Genomic DNA, 21,310 nt, shown 5'->3' on the forward strand with positions numbered 1-21,310 from the left:
CTTGACAAGCGAAACTTCGGGTCAAATGTGTTTGGCCTTGGCAAGCCACACCTGAGACGCGTATGTCGGAAGTTTGACTCTACAAGCAAATATGCCAAACTTGAGGAAAACTTGTAACCTCGGACGTGAAATTTTACAACTTTGATCGTGTATGTTGGTAGTTATATCTAAAAAGTGGCTAAAGTTACAAAAATATATAAACTTGGGTTACTGGTTAAATTAGGTACCAAAATTAGGTATGTGTACAGTTGTTGTATATGGGCCTGATATTTTAAGTGGGCTTCGATCGCTTCTAACAATGTCCCAATTATTCCTTTCTCAGTTCTCAACTTTCCCTTCCATCTGCAAAAGGATAGAATTCCAGTTTCGAGGTTTGCTCCGCTCTTTTTTTCTCTGTAAATGAATTCTAAATTTGTATTCCTGAAATGTCTCATTTTTTAGTTTTTCCCCTTTTTCTTCGGTGAAAGAATCTATCTGTTACTTGAAAGAGATGTTTCTTTTTATTCCAAAAGTTTGTTCACACAGATAAGTACATTTGAAGTGTGCCCTTTTTCTTTCTCACCGAAAAATGTACTTCTTTCTTAAAATTCCAATATTTGTGCTAGATATGTATAGATGAAGTTGAATAGAATAGAGATTTGAAGAGTTTCTGTGTCTATGAACAATGTTCCCAAGTTGGGGCTATAATTTTTGGCCAGACAATTTCTTGGATGTTATTAATATGTAGTGTATGTGGTAGATTACTGATTGGAAAGATAATGTTTCCTTCTTTCCGTTTGTGTTATTTCATTGATGAAGAGATGTTTGGATGTCTTAAGTAGAAGAGATCTTTGTATTGGTACTAGTGGAGTCAAAAGAGTGTCACATCATGATGCATTTCCGACCGACTGACTCTAAGATTCCTTCTGCTACTTGACATTCTTTATGCTACATTTCAACTAATCTATACCTATCTTAATAAGTTATGGAGCTAGACTGTATTACATGCCTTTTTGAACTACTTTAAGCTTTTCTTCTTTTGAAATATAGACTGTTTGGCCTCTTTCATCTCCATTATGCATTTTTTTCAATCTAATGGCAGGGCACTGAAATTTCGCTCCAGTGCTGATGTTTGAAGAGTATCTGTGCAAATTGTAGGCTAAAGACATAGTTATAACCAGTATATATCTCCCCAAATATCAGCTGTCTCAAATAAGACATTTGTAGAATGAGCTCTATCTCATTATCCTTGTCTTTCCTCTCACCTTTTCGTATATCAAGACCTTGTCTCAGTTTACAGCCGGCTCGTAGTTGCTATGCTTTCAATAGTCATGGTAACATTACCCTTTCAATCCATGCCCAATCCAGTAATTTGCAATCCTGCTCTGGTGCTATTGCTTCATCAAAAGATGGAACAGTATCCATGATTAATTTTGAAGATGTCATGGAAAAAGACTGGTCATTTCTCGAGTATCCGGATTCCAGTGAAGAGCATAAGCAAAAAATCGATGAGATCATATCAGCAGGAGAGATCACGGAGCCTTCCAAGGTTCTGATTGCAATTGGTTCTGATGAATTTGTTGATAGAGTAGTTGAGTCATCGAATTGCAGGCAATTACTTGTCGTTCATGACTCCCTTTTCATGTTAGCATGCATCAAGGAAAAATATGACAAGGTAAAGTGTTGGCAAGGAGAAGTGATATACGTACCAGAGATGTGGACACCTTTTGATGTTGTTTTTCTCTACTTCCTTCCTGCATTGCCCTTTGAACTCACTCAAATTCTGGAAGCACTCAAAAAACGTTGTTTGCCAGGTCAGATTTCGGTACTGTGTACTACTAAATTTGATCTTAGATTTTCATCAGCACAAAATGTTCATATCTAAGAGGGATTGCTTAATGGTGTTTAAATGCTATAATATATATTCAGGTGCAAGAGTTGTGATTAGTCATCCACAAGGAAGGCAAGTGGTTGAAGAACAACGGAAACAATATCCTGATGTGGTTGTCTCAAACTTGCCAGAAAAGATGATGCTGCAAAATGTTGCTGCCGACCATTCATTTGAAGTAGTCAAATTTGTGGATCAACCTCGTTTCTATCTTGCTATTCTGAAATTCCAGGAAGAGAGCTGAACAAATAAGTTCTTCGCTTATACTTCAGACTAGATGTTGAAGCACGGGCACAATAGGCCTAATATGAGCTAACGACAAACATAATATTAGTATGACTACATTTTCGTTCGAAGAAGTATGTGCAGGAAATTATTTGGTTTCATTTAAATACCAAAATTTTTTGTTGGTTGAAATCTTCATTCTCTTGGTCTAACCAAAACTTTAGTTGTATAATTTAATAAAGTAACATAACTTATTATTTTTTAATTATGAGAACATTGATTTCTTAAGTTGTAAAGCATTAAAAATCTAACATTCTATCTGCTTTTTACTATCGCTTAATGCTATAAATTTATTAGGTTTGCAAATATATATATTTGCTTCTTAGATTGAATTATATTTTATACAACAATCGTGAGTCATTATACGTTATTATACGAAGATCAATCATTTCTTATTACCGTTTTCACAAATAAAAATTAGAAAGTTGGCGCAATAATTCGGAAACGTAATTTATCTCGACAAATAGCAGAAAAGTTATTAGCATGATACAATATTTGCTTCTATTCTTCTTTAATAATTAAAATGATATATTGTTAATAAGTACTTTTATCATTTATATCAATTTAGTAAAAATATTATCGTGTAGTCTCACATCATAAATGTATTATTTTTAAAATTTAATTTAAATTCTACTAAGTTTATGTTATATAGTTACACATCAAATTAATTTTTTGACCCATATATTTTTCTTTTATTTCATTTTTTTTTTTTTTTGCAATTGTCTCCTATCTTTTAAACTATTAGGGAATTTGTCTATTACAAATTAAAAACTTTATCCTAATAAAATATTTGGATCCTATCATTGTAAAAATATTGAAGCACACTACTAATTATTTCAATTTTTCATATTACTATTATGGATCTAATTCATTATATTTTTCACAAATTGTTGAAAGAAAAAATTCCATTTTTCAAAATAAATATGTTGTACCGTTTATACGGTATTAGGTTTGTAGGATGTGTTATTTTTAATGAAACGTTTATTAAGTCATATAAAAGTAAATTGATTCCTCATTTGCTCTACAAGTTGATCAAATTGACATAAAAAATTGACCTTAAAATAAAATTTGATAAGCAAATATTTGAAATTGGTAAATTAGTGAGGTGTTCTTGTCGTTAACATGATTGAGATGTTGGATAGGGTGTAATACAATTTTCTTCATTATAGCTCACTATTGAATTTAGTTTTTAAAAAAGGAATTTGTCTATTACAAATTAAAAACTTAAAAAATAGAAGAAATTGCACGAATTTTCCTTCAAATGGGTGGTATTTAATTTTTGCCTTCAACAATTAATTTTAGGAATAATTTCAATAATATACAATCCAGCATAAAATATTACATCCGTAGTTATATTTTTAATTTACATCTATTATAGCCAACTTTTTTTACAATAGTGTTTATACACACGATATACAATATTATACACTTACTGTAAATAATGTGCCGATCTTATATAAAAGTGTATAATAATGTATAAAAGGGTCATTAAGAATTACATGGATATTACTTGATTTTTTAATATGGGGTCCATATATTTTTTTTTTTTTTGATATTGCTTGATTTTTTAATATGGGATCCACTTTTTATTTTCTATTTTTAATATTGCTTATGTTATATCCCGCACTTTTGTACGTCGGGACATTCCGGACTAGTTGCGGAAAGTTAAGGACAAGAGGATTCCGGGATATGAAGTAAAGAATTTTAACCACGATTTTGTTTTAAAGCGTAAGTTGCTTGTTATTTTGTTGGAATGGGATATTAAGAAAAACGTGGGGTTGAAAGTGAAATTATGGAGACTAGTGTTTCATGAAATATGGAGCCAAAAGTGAAGAATTGGAGAGTTAATTTTCATGAAATTAAAAGCCATGTGACTTGCACATGACTTGTGGACCATGATACACACTTATATTATAAGATGACTTAGCATTATTTAGTCATCTTCCAAGCTCTAGAAAAATGAAGAAACATGGAGAAAAAAAAAAATTTGCTGTTCGGTTCAAAGGGGGGCCGAATTTGGCCATGGAGATTTCACCACAAAAAATTATTTTCTTCCATGTTTTCCACTCTTTGGAAGGTGCTAAACAACATGAAGTAGTTGTTGAATCAAGCAAAGTTCTTGTTCTAGCAATCCTTGCCTTAGCCGAATGAAGAGAGAGGAGGAAGAAGGTGAGTTCTAATCTTATTTTTATATGTTATAGATGATTTGTATGTGTTGTGAAGTATGGAAATGAATGAAAAATCATGGAATATTGAAGTTGAGGTTGTGGCCGAAAATGTATGTGTGGCCGTGCAAATATGTATATTGTGTAGGAATGGAGAGAAATTGAATTCAACATGTTTATGTGTTGTTGTGATGTGTGGAAAATGAAAGAAACTCATGGAGTGTTGCATGTTGTGGAGTGGCCGAATAGGGGCTGCTTGGTGTGCATGAAATGAGCTAATGTTATTTGGTGTTTTGGTTGTTGTCGTCATGCTTTATATGATGTAAAAATGAAGTTTAATGATCCCAAGTTGAAGCTAAAACCGTGTGGGCTGATTTAAGAATTAATATGGCTCTAATGTGGTTTCTTGAATTTGCATGAATAATGATGTTAAGGTATGGTTTGTTGATGTAGTTTATGAATTCGGAAGGAGAAAATGTGTTGTTGAGATCCCTAGTGTAGTTGATGGATTTCGGGTAAGGTGACTTATTGTTGAGTTGTTTTGAATATTGTATGGATCTCTTGGAACGTTCTTAAATCGTATTTGAATGGCCGCGGATTGCTACTTGAACATGTAAGTATTGATGTTAGTTTGAATATATGAAGTTGAATTGAACATTGGAATGTTGTTGAAATATTTGGATAAGAGCTATTGGCATTATGATATATTTTGAATTGAATGGTAATGTTGATGTCATTAGAATGTTTTGTTGGTGTTGTGATTGATGAATTGGGCCGAGCCATATTCTCGGGAGGGCGCACTTATAGGGGAAGTCTTTTGCCGAAATTTCCGTAGAATTTGGCGTGCGGTTGGAATCGGATTCTAAATGCCTTTAGCTAATGTTGGACATTTAATGATGTATTGTAGATCTTGGAAGGTTCACGACGCAAATTTGGATTAGCTTAGAGAGCAAACAAGGTATGCAAGGCTTACTTTTTTTTTCATTGGCATGTCTTAGCTCCGCTTAAGCTATGATAAATTACGAGCTTCGAGGTGATTCCATTCTTGAAATCCGAGCAAGTATATGAATCTTATTCATTCCATAATGTCCGCAATTCAATTTAGTTGAACTATGATTCTTATGCCTTTGGTAAGATTGAATTTCAAGTTTATAAAAGAGTTTTGTTGGAAATAAAAGTTCTGTAACTACGAGCGTCCATAACTTTCGACTAAGGGCTCGGATCGCGACGGCGCTTGTGGAAGATCCTAACACGAATAAGACCCTAACTTTGGTAAGCGGGCCCGGGTTGGTCGATGCATACCCGTGGTCCCCGAGGCCTTCAGTTGCACAGTTCTGATGACTTTTTGAAAAACCTAACTTGGCTATCGATTTACCTCCCAAGCGTTGACTACTTATTTATTCGTTGAGTCTGTCGTAATAACATATATGATTATGATCCTTATGTTTCCATAATACGCTATGACGTCCGATATGTTTCTGAGTAGCGTCTGAGAGATATTTGACACGTTTCCAAATGTCGTTCGGAAGGTAACTAATATGACAAAAATTATGATTTCCTCTAATGATGGTTTATTTTGATTTTCCTATTAAGGCTTCAAAACTGTTTTTTTAAGTTGCATATAGTCTCTCACGACTCTGCTCGTGCACATTGTCGACACTTCCTTCGCCGCGTCCCGGGGCCGGTTGTTATCGTGCGCCTATGCTATATTCCGGAGTATGATGTGTCCGGTCCGCCGAACCCTTTTGGCCGGGGACTGGTTATGGTGTTATGATGTGTCCGCACGCGAGTCCCTTTGGCCGGGTACCGTGGTTATGTTATGATGTGTGTGACGGGGTACGGAGATATAAAATCTTCTGGAGTATGATGTGGCGTGGCGCCAACGACGGGCGGGCGACCACCGTTCTAAGAGCCTATGCATGATTTGCATTTTACTCAGTAAGCATTTCGATATTTTGTTATTTTGATATTCTGATATTGCATTTATTCTTCTGTACCTTTAATCCGATCATGATTCTGCCTATTACGTTTCGCGCTTTGTATACTCGGTACATATTCGTACCGACCCCACATTCTTCGGGGCCGCGTTTAAATGCGCGCGGTACGGTACACGACTTGGCGGCCCGTATTTAGGGACATACGTTACCCGTCGTGCGAAGTGCTCCTTTTATTCGGAGCCCATACTTTTGGTACGGACATTCACAGTACATGTGTATATATGTTTGTTTGGTACGGCGGGGCCTGTCCCGTCATATAAATACTGTTATGATTCTTAGAGGTACGTAGACATATACGTGTGGGTTATGGGTTGTTACCGTTTCATTGTGTCGTGTGATACGTATTCGTACGCCCGCTTTATGATAATAGCCTTGCGGCTCTGTCGATATCCTCGTGGATGTTGTGACCGCGGAGTGTTTATGTATATATATGTGTGTGCATGTATTTACGACAGCCATGGGACGACGTGTCGCTATTCTGTAAGTATAAGATCAGATTATGTTAGTTATATACGATGTTTGGACTTTGTATATGTATATACGTACGCGGTACGCACGGGTGCCCGGCTCGGGCACCGATCCGGCCCCGGGGGGCCGGGTCGTGACAAAAGTGGTATCGGAGCGGTTAGTCCTCGGAATGTCTACGGACCGTGTCGGCGAGTCCTGTTTATGGTGTGAAGCCGGCCACATTTATAAACGAGGAGGTACACGGGGCATTTAGGAATCAATGACCTTGTTTGTCTTAGATCGTGCGATAGAGCCAAGTCATAGGAAATGAAATTCCTCGTACTAACATTTGATTTCAGCAGAAGGTGACGCCAACAGGAGGAAGCGATTGACGATACTGGAAGTTACAGAGCACGCAGGTAAAGTAAGGGCATGACAGGTATATGTCAAACAAGGTACTGGAGTATGAGAAGTGTCAAAAAAAAATTTTGAAAAGGAAAAGTAAGCAGAAAGGCGTAACAGGTGCAGTCTAAGACGGACATACGAGGTAAAAATTCCCTATTTTCATGCTATTGTCGATGCTGGGAGCCCTGTGTGGCTGTGATTTGGTGTGATATGTATATATGTTGTTGGCCCCGTGAGGCAGTGTTGGTATTTCCTGTGTACAGGTTTTGCGATAGTAAGAGATATAGAGGAAACTCTGCCGAAATTCTCCCAGGAATAAAAACAAGAATGAGGTAGGGATTTGTAATACGTCGTGAAAGGTCGTGTTAATAGTAAAGACAGAATATGACTAAGTTGCAAGTATGGTGGACCTAGAAAAAAATAATTCAACTACGGAATTGGTGGTCATGGTAGTCAGGAGGTCGGTAACGATATGGTAAAAAGAATTCGAAAAGGGATTGTGACATTGAGGAATGAGTTAAAGGAGGTTGGCAAATCTTGATAGCATATTATATTAAGGTACCGACGGAACTGACAAGCATGAATAAATTATGACGAGTTGTGGCGAGGAGAAATAATAGCATGGTTAGGACAAGAGTACAGGGGCAAAATAGTAATTGAGCTACGAGAGCGCCTGAGAAATCTGATAAGGCTTCAATTTACTCCAGATTGTGTACTGAAGGTTATACAGTGCGAGGGACGCTGTCAGACTAGCATTAAAGCCTCGTATTCCACCGGCTAGAGCGAGAGCAATTCTATGATGGGTGACCCCCTGGGAAATTTCTGAAAATTTTACAACTTCAGCCAAAGGAGCAAATGGAAAGCTGGAGTAGTTTAAAGGGACTTGGAATATACTGAGTAGACGAAAATTTTAAGAGATCACGTAGAACAAGGCAAATTAAACCGGTAAGGAAGAAGGAGATGCGTCACGATTTTGGGATTGAGGTGAGTTCGCGCAGTGTTTGGAAATATTATGTAAGTGAGACGATAGCGACTACGTGTCTGCGTAGGTGTGTGTCCCATATATGGCTATATCAGTAGATATGTGTATCCCGGCAATTCTCAGGGCGGCATAGAAAAGCCCTTAAGCGGACAGGATAGTAAAGCATAAGTGGGAAATAGTATAAGTGGCACCAATGTTATAAGACAAGTTGATGTTGTTTTACCACGGGTTAAGTTTGGAAAGTTCGAATGCAATGATATTTGGAAAGGAAAGAAAGCAAGTAAGTGGAAGGTCAGAGGACCAAAACATCAGAATCAAAATACCGCTGGATTGAAACTGGAAACATAGGCATAGGGTAAAGTATGATCGGGAATTATACTAAGTACGCCCTCAAAGGGGGGAAGCGAGTGCGAAGGAAGCAAACGTAAAATAGAGATAATCGACCCTATGACATCCTGGATAGGGTGTCGGGGACTACGGTTACGCTTCTAGCCAAGGCGAGTCAATAAGGTCCGAGGGCTGGCAAAGGAGGTTGAAGTTATGAGGGTAATTGAGACAGTACCGGGAATAAATTGTGGAAGGTCCTAAATGATACGACCCTAAAAGGTGAACGCTCACAGTAAAGAATGAATACGACTAAGTGAAGTGACAAGCAAATTACGGAGGCAATGTGAAAGATAACACTACTGTGCGGGATTAAAAGTAAGATGTAGGTAGCGGGATTATTCGCCAATGATAGCAAGCCCTGAAATAAAAAGTAAGAAAAGGAAGGAAAAGTTCAACTCGGAATGTATTGGACCTCGTCGCGTTACTCGTAGGGTAAGCAGGTTGCGTGCCGAAGATGTGATGTGTGTTAAGGTGCTATGACGGAATAATAGCGGAGAAGTAAGGACTTGAATAACTGAAGAGGAAGTGGAGAAGGAGGAATAAGTGGTAGCTGAAACTGCAAACTATAGTAATAATGGTAGCCCCCCGAGATCCTTATAAGACCTTGTAAGGTTGATTGAACATTCGAGGACGAATGTTCTAAAGGGGGAAGGATGTTATATCCACACTTTTGTACGTCGGGACATTCCGGACTAGTTGCGGAAAGTTAAGGGACAAGAGGATTCCGGGATATGAAGTAAAGAATTTTAACCACGATTTTGTTTTAAAGCGTAAGTTGCTTGTTATTTTGTTGGAATGGGATATTAAGAAAAACGTGGGGTTGAAAGTGAAATTATGGAGACTAGTGTTTCATGAAATATGGAGCCAAAAGTGAAGAATTGGAGAGTTAATTTTCATGAAATTAAAAGCCATGTGACTTGCACATGACTTGTGGACCATGACACACTTATATTATAAGATGACTTAGCATTATTTAGTCATCTTCCAAGCTCTAGAAAAATGAAGAAACATGGAGAAAAAAAAAGTTTGTTCGGTTCAAGGGGTGGAATTTGGCCATGGAGATTTCACCACAAAAATTATTTTCTTCCATGTTTTCCACTCTTTGGAAGGTGCTAAACAACATGAAGTAGTTGTTGAATCAAGCAAAGTTCTTGTTCTAGCAATCCTTGCCTTATGAATGAAGAGAGAGGAAGAAGGTGAGTTCTAATCTTATTTTTTATATGTTATAGATGATTTGTATGTGTTGTGAAGTATGGAAATGAATGAAAAATCATGGAATATTGAAGTTGAGGTTGTGGCCGAAAATGTATGTGTGGCCGTGCAAATATGTATATTGTGTAGGAATGGAGAGAAATTGAATTCAACATGTTTATGTGTTGTTGTGATGTGTGGAAAATGAAAGAAACTCATGGAGTGTTGCATGTTGTGGAGTGGCCGAATAGGGGGCTGCTTGGTGTGCATGAAATGAGCTAATGTTATTTGGTGTTTTGGTTGTTGTCGTCATGCTTTATATGATGTAAAAATGAAGTTTAATGATCCCAAGTTGAAGCTAAAACCGTGTGGGCTGATTTAAGAATTAATATGGCTCTAATGTGGTTTCTTGAATTTGCATGAATAATGATGTTAAGGTATGGTTTGTTGATGTAGTTTATGAATTCGGAAGGAGAAAATGTGTTGTTGAGATCCCTAGTGTAGTTGATGGATTTCGGGTAAGGTGACTTATTGTTGAGTTGTTTTGAATATTGTATGGATCTCTTGGAACGTTCTTAAATCGTATTTGAATGGCCGCGGATTGCTACTTGAACATGTAAGTATTGATGTTAGTTTGAATATATGAAGTTGAATTGAACATTGGAATGTTGTTGAAATATTTGGATAAGAGCTATTGGCATTATGATATATTTTGAATTGAATGGTAATGTTGATGTCATTAGAATGTTTTGTTGGTGTTGTGATTGATGAATTGGCCGAGCCATATTCTCGGGAGGGCGCACTTATAGGGAAGTCTTCTTAGAAATTTCGTAGAATTTGGCGTGCGGTTGGAATCGGATTCTAAATGCCTTTAGCTAATGTTGGACATTTAATGATGTATTGTAGATCTTGAAAGGTTCACGACGCAAATTTGGATTAGCTTGGAGAGCAAACAAGGTATGCAAGGCTTACTTTTCTTCATTGGCATGTCTTAGTTCCGTTTAAGCTATGATAAATTACGAGCTTCGAGGTGATTCAATTCTTGAAATCGAGCAAGTATATGAATCTTATTCATTCCATAATGTCCGTAATTCAATTTAGTTGAACTATGATTCTTATGCCTTTGGTAAGATTGAATTTCAAGTTTATAAAAGAGTTTTGTTGGAAATAAAAGTTCTGTAACTACGAGCGTCCATAACTTTCGACTAAGGGCTCGGATCGCGACGAAACTGCTTGTGGAAGATCCTAACACGAATAAGACCCTAACTTTGGTAAGCGGGCCGGGTTGGTCGATGCATACCCGTGGTCCCCGAGCCTTCGGTTGCAGTTCGATGACTTTTGAAAAACCTAACTTGGCTATCGATTTAACTCCCAAGCGTTGACTACTTATTTATTCGTTGAGTCTGTCGTAATAACATATATGATTATGATCCTTATGTTTCCATAATACGCTATGACGTCCGATATGTTTCTGAGTAGCGTCTGAGAGATATTTGACACGTTTCCAAATGTCGTTCGGAAGGTAACTAATATGACAAAAATTATGATTTCCTCTAATGATGGTTTATTTTGATTTTCCTATTAAGGCTTCAAAACTGTTTTTTAAGTTGCATATAGTCTCTCACGACTCGCTCGTGCACTATTGTCGACACTTCTTCGCCGCGTCCCGGGGCCGGTTGTTATCGTGCGCCTATGCTATATTCGGAGTATGATGTGTCGGTCCGCCGAGCCCCTTTTTGGCCGGGGACCTGGTTATGGTGTTATGATGTGTCCGTACGCCGAGTCCCTTTGGCCGGGCACCGTGGTTATGTTATGATGTGTGTGACGGGGATACGGAGATATGAAATCTTCTGGAGTATGATGTGGCGTGGCGCCAACGACTGGCGGGCGACCACCGTTCTAAGAGCCTATGCATGATTTGCATTTTACTCAGTAAGCATTTTGATATTTTGTTATTTTGATATTCTGATATTGCATTTATTCTTCTGTACCTTTAATCCGATCATGATTCTGCCTATTACGTTTCGCGCTTTGTATACTCAGTACATATTCCGTACTGACCCCCTGTTCTTCGGGGGCTGCGTTTCATGCCGCGTGTACAAGGTACACGACTTGGCGGCCCGTCTACTTAGGACATCTGTTCTGCTGTCTGAAGTGCTCCTTTTATTCGGAGCCCATACTTTTGGTACAGACATTCCTGTTACATGTGTATATATGTTTGTTCAGGGGTACGGCGGGGCCCTGTCCCGTCATATAAATCTGTTATGATTCTTAGAGGTCTGTAGACATATACGTGTGGGTTATGGGTTGTTACCGTTTCATTGTGTCTGTGTGATCTGTGTTCTGTACGCCCCTTTATGATAATAGCCTTACTGGCTCCTGTCTGATATCCTCCGCTGGATGTTGTGACCGCGGAGTGTTTATGTATATATATGTGTGTGCATGTATTTACGACAGCCATGGGACGACGTGTCGCTATTCTGTAAGTATAAGATGTATTATGTTAGTTATAGTCTGATGTTTGGACTTTGTATATGTATATCTGTCTGCAGGTACGCCTGGGTGCCCAGCTCGGGCACCAGTCACGGCCCACGGGGCTGGGTCGTGACAGCTTATTTTTTTATATGGGCCCCATCTTTTTTTTTTTTTTTACATAAATTTGGAGGTGGTGGAGTCTATTTTTTTTTTTTTTTTTTTTTGGTACATGAGTTGGAGGACGGACGACGATCCTCCTCCAAACTCATGTTTCTATAATAGTAAAAATTTAAGAGGAATACTGTTCTAAAGAGTTAAAACATAAAATAGAATTTTGTATTTGTTTAATCGTCATTTCATAACCTTAATGCTGCAAGTAATCTTATACTAAATGACTAGTAAAAGCTGCATAAGGGTCTTTTCAGTTTTGGCAATCATCTTTGAATGCCTATGCTGCTCCTTATTCATTGTTGCCCGCCCATACATGAGCAACTCTTGCACTCAAGGATGTGGCCTAGTGGTCAATGAAGTGGGTGCAAATTTTTGAGGCCGGGGTTTGAATCCCATAAGAAACAAACAAATGTTACGTAATTTCTTCAAAAGATTGTGTTTGGACAAATTGCCAAAAACTGCTTGTTTTGAGAAGCACTTTTGTCAAAGTAGCTAGGAAAGCACTTCTTGAGAAAATCAGTGTGTTTGGCCGATTTGTTTGAGAAGTGCTTTTTTCAGTATTTGATAAGCGATCGTGTTTGACAAATCTTTTCAAAATTTGTTTTGGAGTGTCAAATTACGAAAAGGACAAGTATCAAGACACATTTTACTATTGGGATCATTTAAACAAGAAATGATTTTAAATTTTTGGCATGAAACCTTTTAAAGTTATGTGAAAATAATATTAACTTGTACGTTTTCCAGCAATTTTGTTATTCCAAGAGGAAGAGGAGAAATATAGAAGAAAGAGACACTAGGAAGAAAAAGGAGCAGTAACTCGTTTTTGTAGTTGACAGTCTATCCGAAAACATGAAGAGAAGAAGAAGCGAGAAAAAAGAAAAGGAAAGACACGTTGGATACCAAACAGAAAAAACGAAAAAGAGTTTGTACTAATCGAAAAATAAATGTTGAAGAATAGTTTAGAAAATAAGTTTATGATAAGGATATTTCTCTTGAAAATATTAATTTTTTACTTCTGCTTCTTGGGAAAAGTAAAAATTTATAATTTCTTCAGAACAATGAAAAAGTGCTTGTATTGCTACTCAACAGTACTGTTTTGGTTGGCCAAATATAACTCAAAACTAAAATAAATAAAAAGAATGCTTTTAGCCTTTAAAAAGCTGCTAAATCGGCTATAAGCTTTGATGGGCAAAATAACTCCATATTTAACCCGTTCACTACTTTAATAAAACAAAAAAAGAGCAAGTCACTTTTTTCAGATCGAACTTATGACTAGACTGCATCTTGTTTTTCTTCTTCTTCTTTGTTTGACTGATATTAAAACACAACATCTAAATTATTTGTCATCATTGTTTTTTTTCCATTTTATTTTGTATCAAAGTATCCCATATATCAGAATGTAAACTGGTAACATGATAGCCTGCTATTCAAAGGCTATTGGTAGTAAATTCAAAAGTTGGAAGTTGTTATACAATTGAAATCCTTGATATGAGACTTCTAATGATTTCAGGATGTAGTATTCTCTTTTCAACTCTACTATGATCCAATTGGTTAGTGTTCAACTCGCCGTAGATTACCTTTATACGTGCCCAAAAGAATCCATTTATGAAAGTGTCTGTATCCTATAAATTCCCTAATATAAAATTGTGACATAACCAATAGATATTTTTAAAGACTAGTTGAAAAGATGAGAATGACTTCAATGCTTAATCTCTATGTGAGGAAGAGGAAACAACAGAAAGTTCTATTTGAAATTGATTGTTATCCACATGTAATATATAGGAATCTTGCATTGCCTGAAATAAGAAAAGTTCCCTATTTTTATTTCAAAAGAAATGCTAAAGACTCATTGGACTAAGATCAGTTGCCTAAAAAGTAAACAATCACTAGAATAAATATAGAGTTAGAATTCTTTACCCTGAAAAGAATTTGCTTCACATTGAAAGAAAGTGTTACTTGCAGCAAACATGAAAAAAGATCTATTTTCAGTCACCCGAAAGAGGTACAACGATGCAAACCTACTAACTTTAACTGGCAATAGAGGGCACCAAACCCTTTTAGATCGTTCTATTTGTGTTCCCAACAATACCTTCACAATTCTTCACAACAATTCTCAAAATTGTCTAGCTCTTGATCAAACGACCAGTTCATCTTTAGTTTTGCCGGCTTAATCAGTTCCTTTTGGACACCTATTAAGGACCTGATTCTTGAACATCTTCATTTATTATTCATTGTAAAGTGATTGTCACTTGCACATAGTTTGTCGATCGCCTAAACTTCATAAACTCTTGAACTATTATTAAGACCACAACATCTCAACAATTTCCCTCTTTTTCTCTTGTTCCAAAACCAGATTCCCAATGCTGATATTTGGGAAGACAAATCCTGGTTTCTTTGTTGTGCTCTCCACCTTCTTATTATGACTTGGTCTGTATACTTTTTTTCTCCTGGGAGTGGGCTCCTTCATTACATCCGACACTCCCTCTTCATGGGCTTTTAGTAGCAGGAGTTATTCTTTATCCTTTTATCATGTGTTGATACCCCTTCACATGTTACCGGTTCCTCCTACCGTAGTCCTCTCCTATTGACTTAGAGATGAACAGAATGCCAGGTTGACTTGGGTTCCCTAAGGTGATAGTAAAGGTGCCTTTGAACTTGTCCTGGATGATATGAGGGACCATGTTCTTTTTTTTCCTCTATTCCTCAAACTGATGTTTTCTTCTTTTGGCTAAGTACATCTTGACATGTCATATCTTCTGCGGATGTCTGTAGTCTTTCAAGATAGAAGCATGGAATGTTGAATAGAGACTTTTTATTATTTATCTTTGCTTCTTAGGATTTCAAACTTGGTCGACCATTGTTTTGATTCTTATGCAGTGATGTTGTTATTTATGAGGACAAGTTTTTCCCATATAAGATCAGCCTTGATATCCTCTGTGATTTCCTTTAATTCCTTCAGCTTTCTGACCTCACTTTTGCCCTGGAGAGATGTGGCTAGAATTTTTGAATTTCTAGTCCACCCTATTCATTCTTCAGAGATGAACCTGGTTCTTGAAATTTTCACTTTCACTTACCAGGTTTTCTCTTGCTTCTTTTAGGCTTGTGTGGCTCATCCGGAGAATAGTGTATTCTTGCATCAATTCATTCTTTTCAAGGTAGAGATTCTTGAGTTTAGGGAGGACGATTTGAGTCACACTTTCTAGTTTTCTTCTAGAGTACATGTGAATTTCTTGCCTCACTTCTGAGAAGTATTTCTTGCTAACATCATCTTCGTCATATTCGTCACCCCAGGCAGACCTTTTTAGGATGGGCAGTGCTGTGAGGTTTTCCTCCTTTCCTTCTGTGTCAGTCATTGATACAGGGATTTCGTAGTCCTCTAATATGGTCTAATTCTATTCTTCCTTATTTTGAGTTGGCGGAATTTCCACAGGATTTTAATCTTCTTCTTCAGTATCAGCATAGGCCATTAATGCAAGATCCTCTATGTCTTCTGTTGAAGGATGATCACAATTTTGATGAGTTCTCGATATTTCCCCTTTTTCTTCACCACCAAATTCGTCCAGAACTTTTCTGAGAGCATTGACAGTTCTTTTGATGGTCAGCTTCCTGAGTTTTTGCAAGGGTGAATCTTCATCAGAGATCTTTTTGTTCTTCCGCTGTGAGGCAAAATCTTTTCTTCTTCGCGGCTTCTTATTCCGTCCTCGTAGTTTGCTTAAAGAGTATCCATTGTTACATCTCATCTTTCGCGTCTATTAAAGTTTTGTCTTAAGTCGTTTGTCGTAAGATCGTATTGGGAATCTTTTGAGAAGTTATGTATGAGACCTATGGGTGCATCTCAGAGTTATATAAGTTCTTAGACATGTTTGGAAAAGAGTACGAAGGTTAGCCGACAAACGAATTGGAAAGAATACATTTCGTCGGAAAATTGGAATAAGATCATTCCATGGACCGTGAATAATTTCACGGACCGTGAAAATGTTTGTGGGCCACCGTGGGATGGGTGACAGATTGGTAGCTCACTAGAAGAGTTTCATGGCACCTTTGACGGTCCGTGAAAAATTTCACGGCCCTGAAAGTGATACGTGAAAATGAGGCGGTGGAGATTTATCCTTGGTTTATAATGTCACGACCCGACCTACGGGCCGCGACGGGCATCCGGGGCTAACCACCGAACACCACTCGCCCTAGTACCCACATGCTCTTATTCATAACATTTGCTTGAAACTTTGAAAGTATATCATCATTTGAAACATCTTTACTTTTATAATCATGTACTCATCGGCTGTCAAAATAATATAAATATACACATACATACATATACATGAAGACCGTAAGACCATAAGACCCACACATGAGTATCTACGAGCCTCTACTGGAATACTAGACACATAGACGGGACAGGACCCCGTCATGCCCAAAATACGAATATAGACAACTATATACCAAAAGAATAATCAGTAGCACCTCCTGATGATGGAGTGCTCACAACAGCTACAAGCTCCCTAAGGATCAAAGACCGCCGCCCCCGCCACCCGTGGGCATGAACACGACGTCCCGAGGAAAGGACGTCGCACGAAGATTGTACCGAGTATGTAAAGGCAGAAATGAAATAAACATAATCTGGAAGTCATGGTTCCGAAATGAAGATTTAACCTGAGTACTCCTTAAATAAGAATAAGCTTCGTATACATACATCATGCGTAAATATGTCATGTACATTATCATAACATGCAAGCATCACCACATCAATCATACATCATCATATCGTCGACCGCGTCCGGGTGACCATCATACGCTATCTGCACCACTAGTGGTGGTCAGTGTCCGCCCTTTCGGTGCGGTGGAATCGTAGCAGCCCGCCGTAGCGGTGACATGTCCGGCCAATTAGGCGCGGTGGAATCACATTATCACACATACCATGCATTTCATATGCTTAACATTATTAACATTCATTACATGGACATATCGCGGCTTATCACAATATTACCATGGTTTAGCATCCCTAGTTACATATACATACACATACATTAAGCTTAAGAGCGGCTATGTTTATGTCGGGGTGACATAAGGTCGTAAACCCCCGTCACGTTATGGAATAAGCATAAGCATCATATCTCACCTTGGAGGATTTACAATTTAAGGTGAGTACATATGAAGGAAGGCCAATGGATCGTGATCATCATTATTGACTTCGTAAGAACATCATATCTTGGTCTCTAGAGTCGTTATCGCATTCATAACATATTTCTTGTCCCGTTTCATCATTCATGAACTTAGACTTTTCATCTCTAGGGACGTAGGAAATTCGTGAAGAAAGAGGAAAAATCATGCATAAGATTCATGCCTTAGAAGGAAGGGTAATGCCTCACATACCTTTGTCGTTTAGCTTACTCTACCACTTGCTGGTTCTCCTCTAGTGTGCTCGTTTATACCTTCAAGAGAGTTCATACTTTCATTAGCTAAGAAATTACAATATCGCAATCAAAAGTCGTCATTTACCTACGTTTATCAAAATCCACCATTTTCCTCCAATTTCCCTTTATTTCTACTTCTAACTCATCCTTGCGCTTTCATGCGTTTAATGCTCGTTTCATGATACAAACATCATTTATAACGTATTTGTATTCACAACACTTCAACATTCATAATTCAAGTCAACCATCACTCATTTGTGTCACTATTCACACAACAATGACCCATTTCTATGTTCTTCTATATTTCAAGTGTCTAAGCTTTCCAATACCTCAAACAACGTAGAATGATCATAAAACTTACCTTGGATGGTGGTTGAGCAATGCTTAAGTTGAAATACTTCGCTTAGCCAAAACCCTAGTTCCACCTTCTTTGGAAGTTCTTCACTTAGATGATCTTTTATTGGGTCCTTACACTTGCTTTCATGAATTTGGTGGTGTTGATTCTTGGTTTTCCCTTTGATTCTCTTGAATTCTTGTGGAGGAATTATTAGGAGAGTTCTAGAAGTCTCTTGAGTTGTATGAATGGAGAATGAATTAAAATGGTGCCCAGGTCCCCTTTTAATAACCCCCAACATTGATGTTTAATGAATTCCGTCGGGTGAACAAAGTGGTCGTAAACTACGGTTTACGGACCGTACTATGGTTTACGACCCGTCCTCCGTGTCGTGTTTAAGCATTAAAAAAATACGAAGCTTAACGAGGACATGGCACTTTACGACACTGATTTACGGTTCGTGAACAGTTACTGCCCTCTGTGTCGTTTTTAATCATTTCATACTTTAACAAAAGTTGAGATTTTCAACAAAGTTGGAGGACGATTGCACTATACGGTCCGTAAATCACTTTACGGGTCGTATAGTGCCATATACGACTCATCGGGCTAAAAACTCTCCGCAACTTTATGATTTCCAAAGTTTATATTTAGCCATCCCCGACCTATCCAAACACCATACACTCAACCCTTCATGGTTCTACTCATCACTCAAGTACGGGAAAATTTTCGAGGCGTAACATATAAATTAATTCCTACGACTTAGGGCACATTTGTTTAGCCAAAATAGAACCCTAGTGATCCCTTAGGCTCTCTCAATCATCCATAATCATCCCAAATCATTTCAAGAGAAGATCAAGCTTTAAAATCTCAACTAGTTCATAGAAGGTATTTGTTCTTGCTACTAGTTGAAGTTGTGGTGACTTAGTCTTGAAGTAAGTTGTGTGGGCTGAATTTCTTCAAGCTATAAGGTATGTTATTCATTCTATCTCTTATGTTGAGTTGTTTTGGAGGTTTAACAAGTCTTAAAAGTGAAAAGAATCCTGGTGGAAAGGTTATAAGGTGTTGTGTTGAAGTTATTGGCTTTGGACAGATTTTGAAAGAATGTCTTGGACTAATTTGAATCTAGTTTGAATGTAATCTCTTGTCTATGGTATTTTTAATGTTGTTATTGATGTTTTGGAGTAGTTTTGGAGGTGGGTGGAAGTAGGTAACATTGGGGAAATGTTGTCCAATATCCGTTAGCTCGCCTATTAGTTTAACTTGACCTTATAAGTATTTCAACAACTTAACCTTAGTGTAAATCATCTTGAATGTAGCTTTACAAGATCGAAAAGATAGACGTTGATTGGTTAAGTAGACAACGAGGTATGTTAAGGCTGTCCCTTTCTTTCTTTTGGCATGATCATATTGATACGAACATACACGAATGATATTCATAATGACTCCACTCTTAGAAATATTAGAAGCTTATGTTCTTGATCTTCTTATGATGTTATTGATCTTGTCTCATGGTTATTGATCTTGTCTTCTGGTTGTTGATCTCATCTTATGGTCATTGATCCCTCAAGGTGGGGTATGTCGACGGTGTTAATTCCATATATGGTAATCGGAGGTATATCTACCTTACGTCACTCTAATAGAGTCGTAGCACTTCTTTGTGCTCTCATGCATGCTTTGTATATATGTATCTATTTTATGACACCTCACCAAGCTATAGTCGGTCGGGTACGACACTATTGTGCACACCACTGCACTAGGGTATGGTATAATGATGATGGCCCCAAGAGTGGCTTAATGATGATGTTGTAGCCCCACAGTGTGGTATGTATATATATATATATATATGTATGTAAGTGTTCTTTTTTTTTTTTTAAAGGAAAGCATGCATGTCATTCGCCCTCAGAGGCATTTAGATGTACAGGTTGTTTCTCTTTTATCTCATGTTACCTTCATGTTTTTATTGTGTTGTTCATCATGCCTTACATACACGGTACATTATTCATACTGATGTCCTTTTTGTTTGTGGACGTTGTGTTCATACCCGCAGGCTCAGGTAGACAGGGAGACGGTTCACACCCTTAGGCTGCCTTCTCAGCGCTTGTACTGGAGCACTCCACATGATCCGGAGTTGCATTTTAGCTTGGTATGATACTTTTATGCACATATAGGTATGGCGGGCTCCTGTCATGTCCTTGTTATGTCTTGTATTCTAGTAGAGGCTTGTAGACAGATATGCACAGTTAGATGTTCTATGGCCTTCTCGGTCTATATTTTGTTATACCATCATCCTTGATAGCCTTGTCGACTTGTATATTTTGGGTTCAGTACAATTACGCATGTATATATGTATCTTTTGGGCTTGTGACCCTCTCAGATTATGATATCTATTAGTCAACAGGTTGTTCTGTGATGGCCTTCACTCCGGTATAACTATGTAATGCATGTACGTCTTGTGGTGCTCGGTAGGTTAGATTCAGGTGCCTGTCAAGGCCCTCCGGTTTGATCGTGACAAAAGTGGTATCAGAGCAATTCATCCTAGGACTGTCTAGGAGCCGTGTCTTGTAGAGTCTTGTTTATGGGTGTGTTGTGCACCACACTTATAAATAGGAGGCTGCAGGGCATTTAGGATGGTTGCCTTTCCTTCTTATCCTAGATCGTGCAATAGAGCCATGTGATGATAATTCCTTTTTCCTGATCATGTGTTGTGATTTCAGTAATGCCTGTGACGAGGAAAGCTTCAGCGGCCTAGAAGGGCAAGTCAATGGAAGGTAGGAGAACTGGTCGGATAACACCTGTAGATATCGAGGAGGACGAGTCCTAGAATGAGATTCCATCTCGGACTTCTCATACTCGGCCTGCTCCAGAGGAACATAGAGGAGCTCCAGCCCCAGCCCCAGCCCCAGCTCCAGCTCCAGCACCCCTAGTTCCTCCACCTAATGCACCTGGTCAGGAGATGTGGGATGCTATTCAGTTGTTGACTCGGTTGGTGGCCGCTCAGGACCGACGCCAAGGTGTGGGTGTTGATGTTGCTGATAGGGCCGTCAGTACAAGGGTCAGGGATTTCCTTAATTTGGACCCTCCAGAGTTCTTTGGATCTGATCAGAATGAGGCCCCGTAGAATTTTATTGATAGGATGCAGAGGACCCTGAGGGTGATGCACTGTCACGACCCAACCTGCCATGACTGGTAC

General features: G+C 38.2%; 1 protein-coding gene across 1 annotated transcript; it reads left to right on the forward strand.

The window, feature by feature from the left end:
• Window positions 1-218: 218 nt before the first annotated feature.
• LOC132068848 (uncharacterized) lies at window positions 219-12,593 on the forward strand. Its single transcript, XM_059462599.1, has 4 exons — window positions 219-371; window positions 1,082-1,793; window positions 1,909-2,146; window positions 12,496-12,593. The coding sequence occupies exons 2-3, from the start codon at window positions 1,208-1,210 to the stop codon at window positions 2,109-2,111; spliced, it is 789 nt and encodes a 262-aa protein (XP_059318582.1). The 5' UTR covers window positions 219-371; window positions 1,082-1,207; the 3' UTR covers window positions 2,112-2,146; window positions 12,496-12,593.
• The last annotated feature ends 8,717 nt before the right edge of the window (window positions 12,594-21,310 follow it).

Source organism: Lycium ferocissimum, chromosome 8 (genome assembly GCF_029784015.1).
Source record: "Lycium ferocissimum isolate CSIRO_LF1 chromosome 8, AGI_CSIRO_Lferr_CH_V1, whole genome shotgun sequence".
In the NCBI taxonomy this organism is placed as follows: Eukaryota; Viridiplantae; Streptophyta; class Magnoliopsida; order Solanales; family Solanaceae; genus Lycium; species Lycium ferocissimum.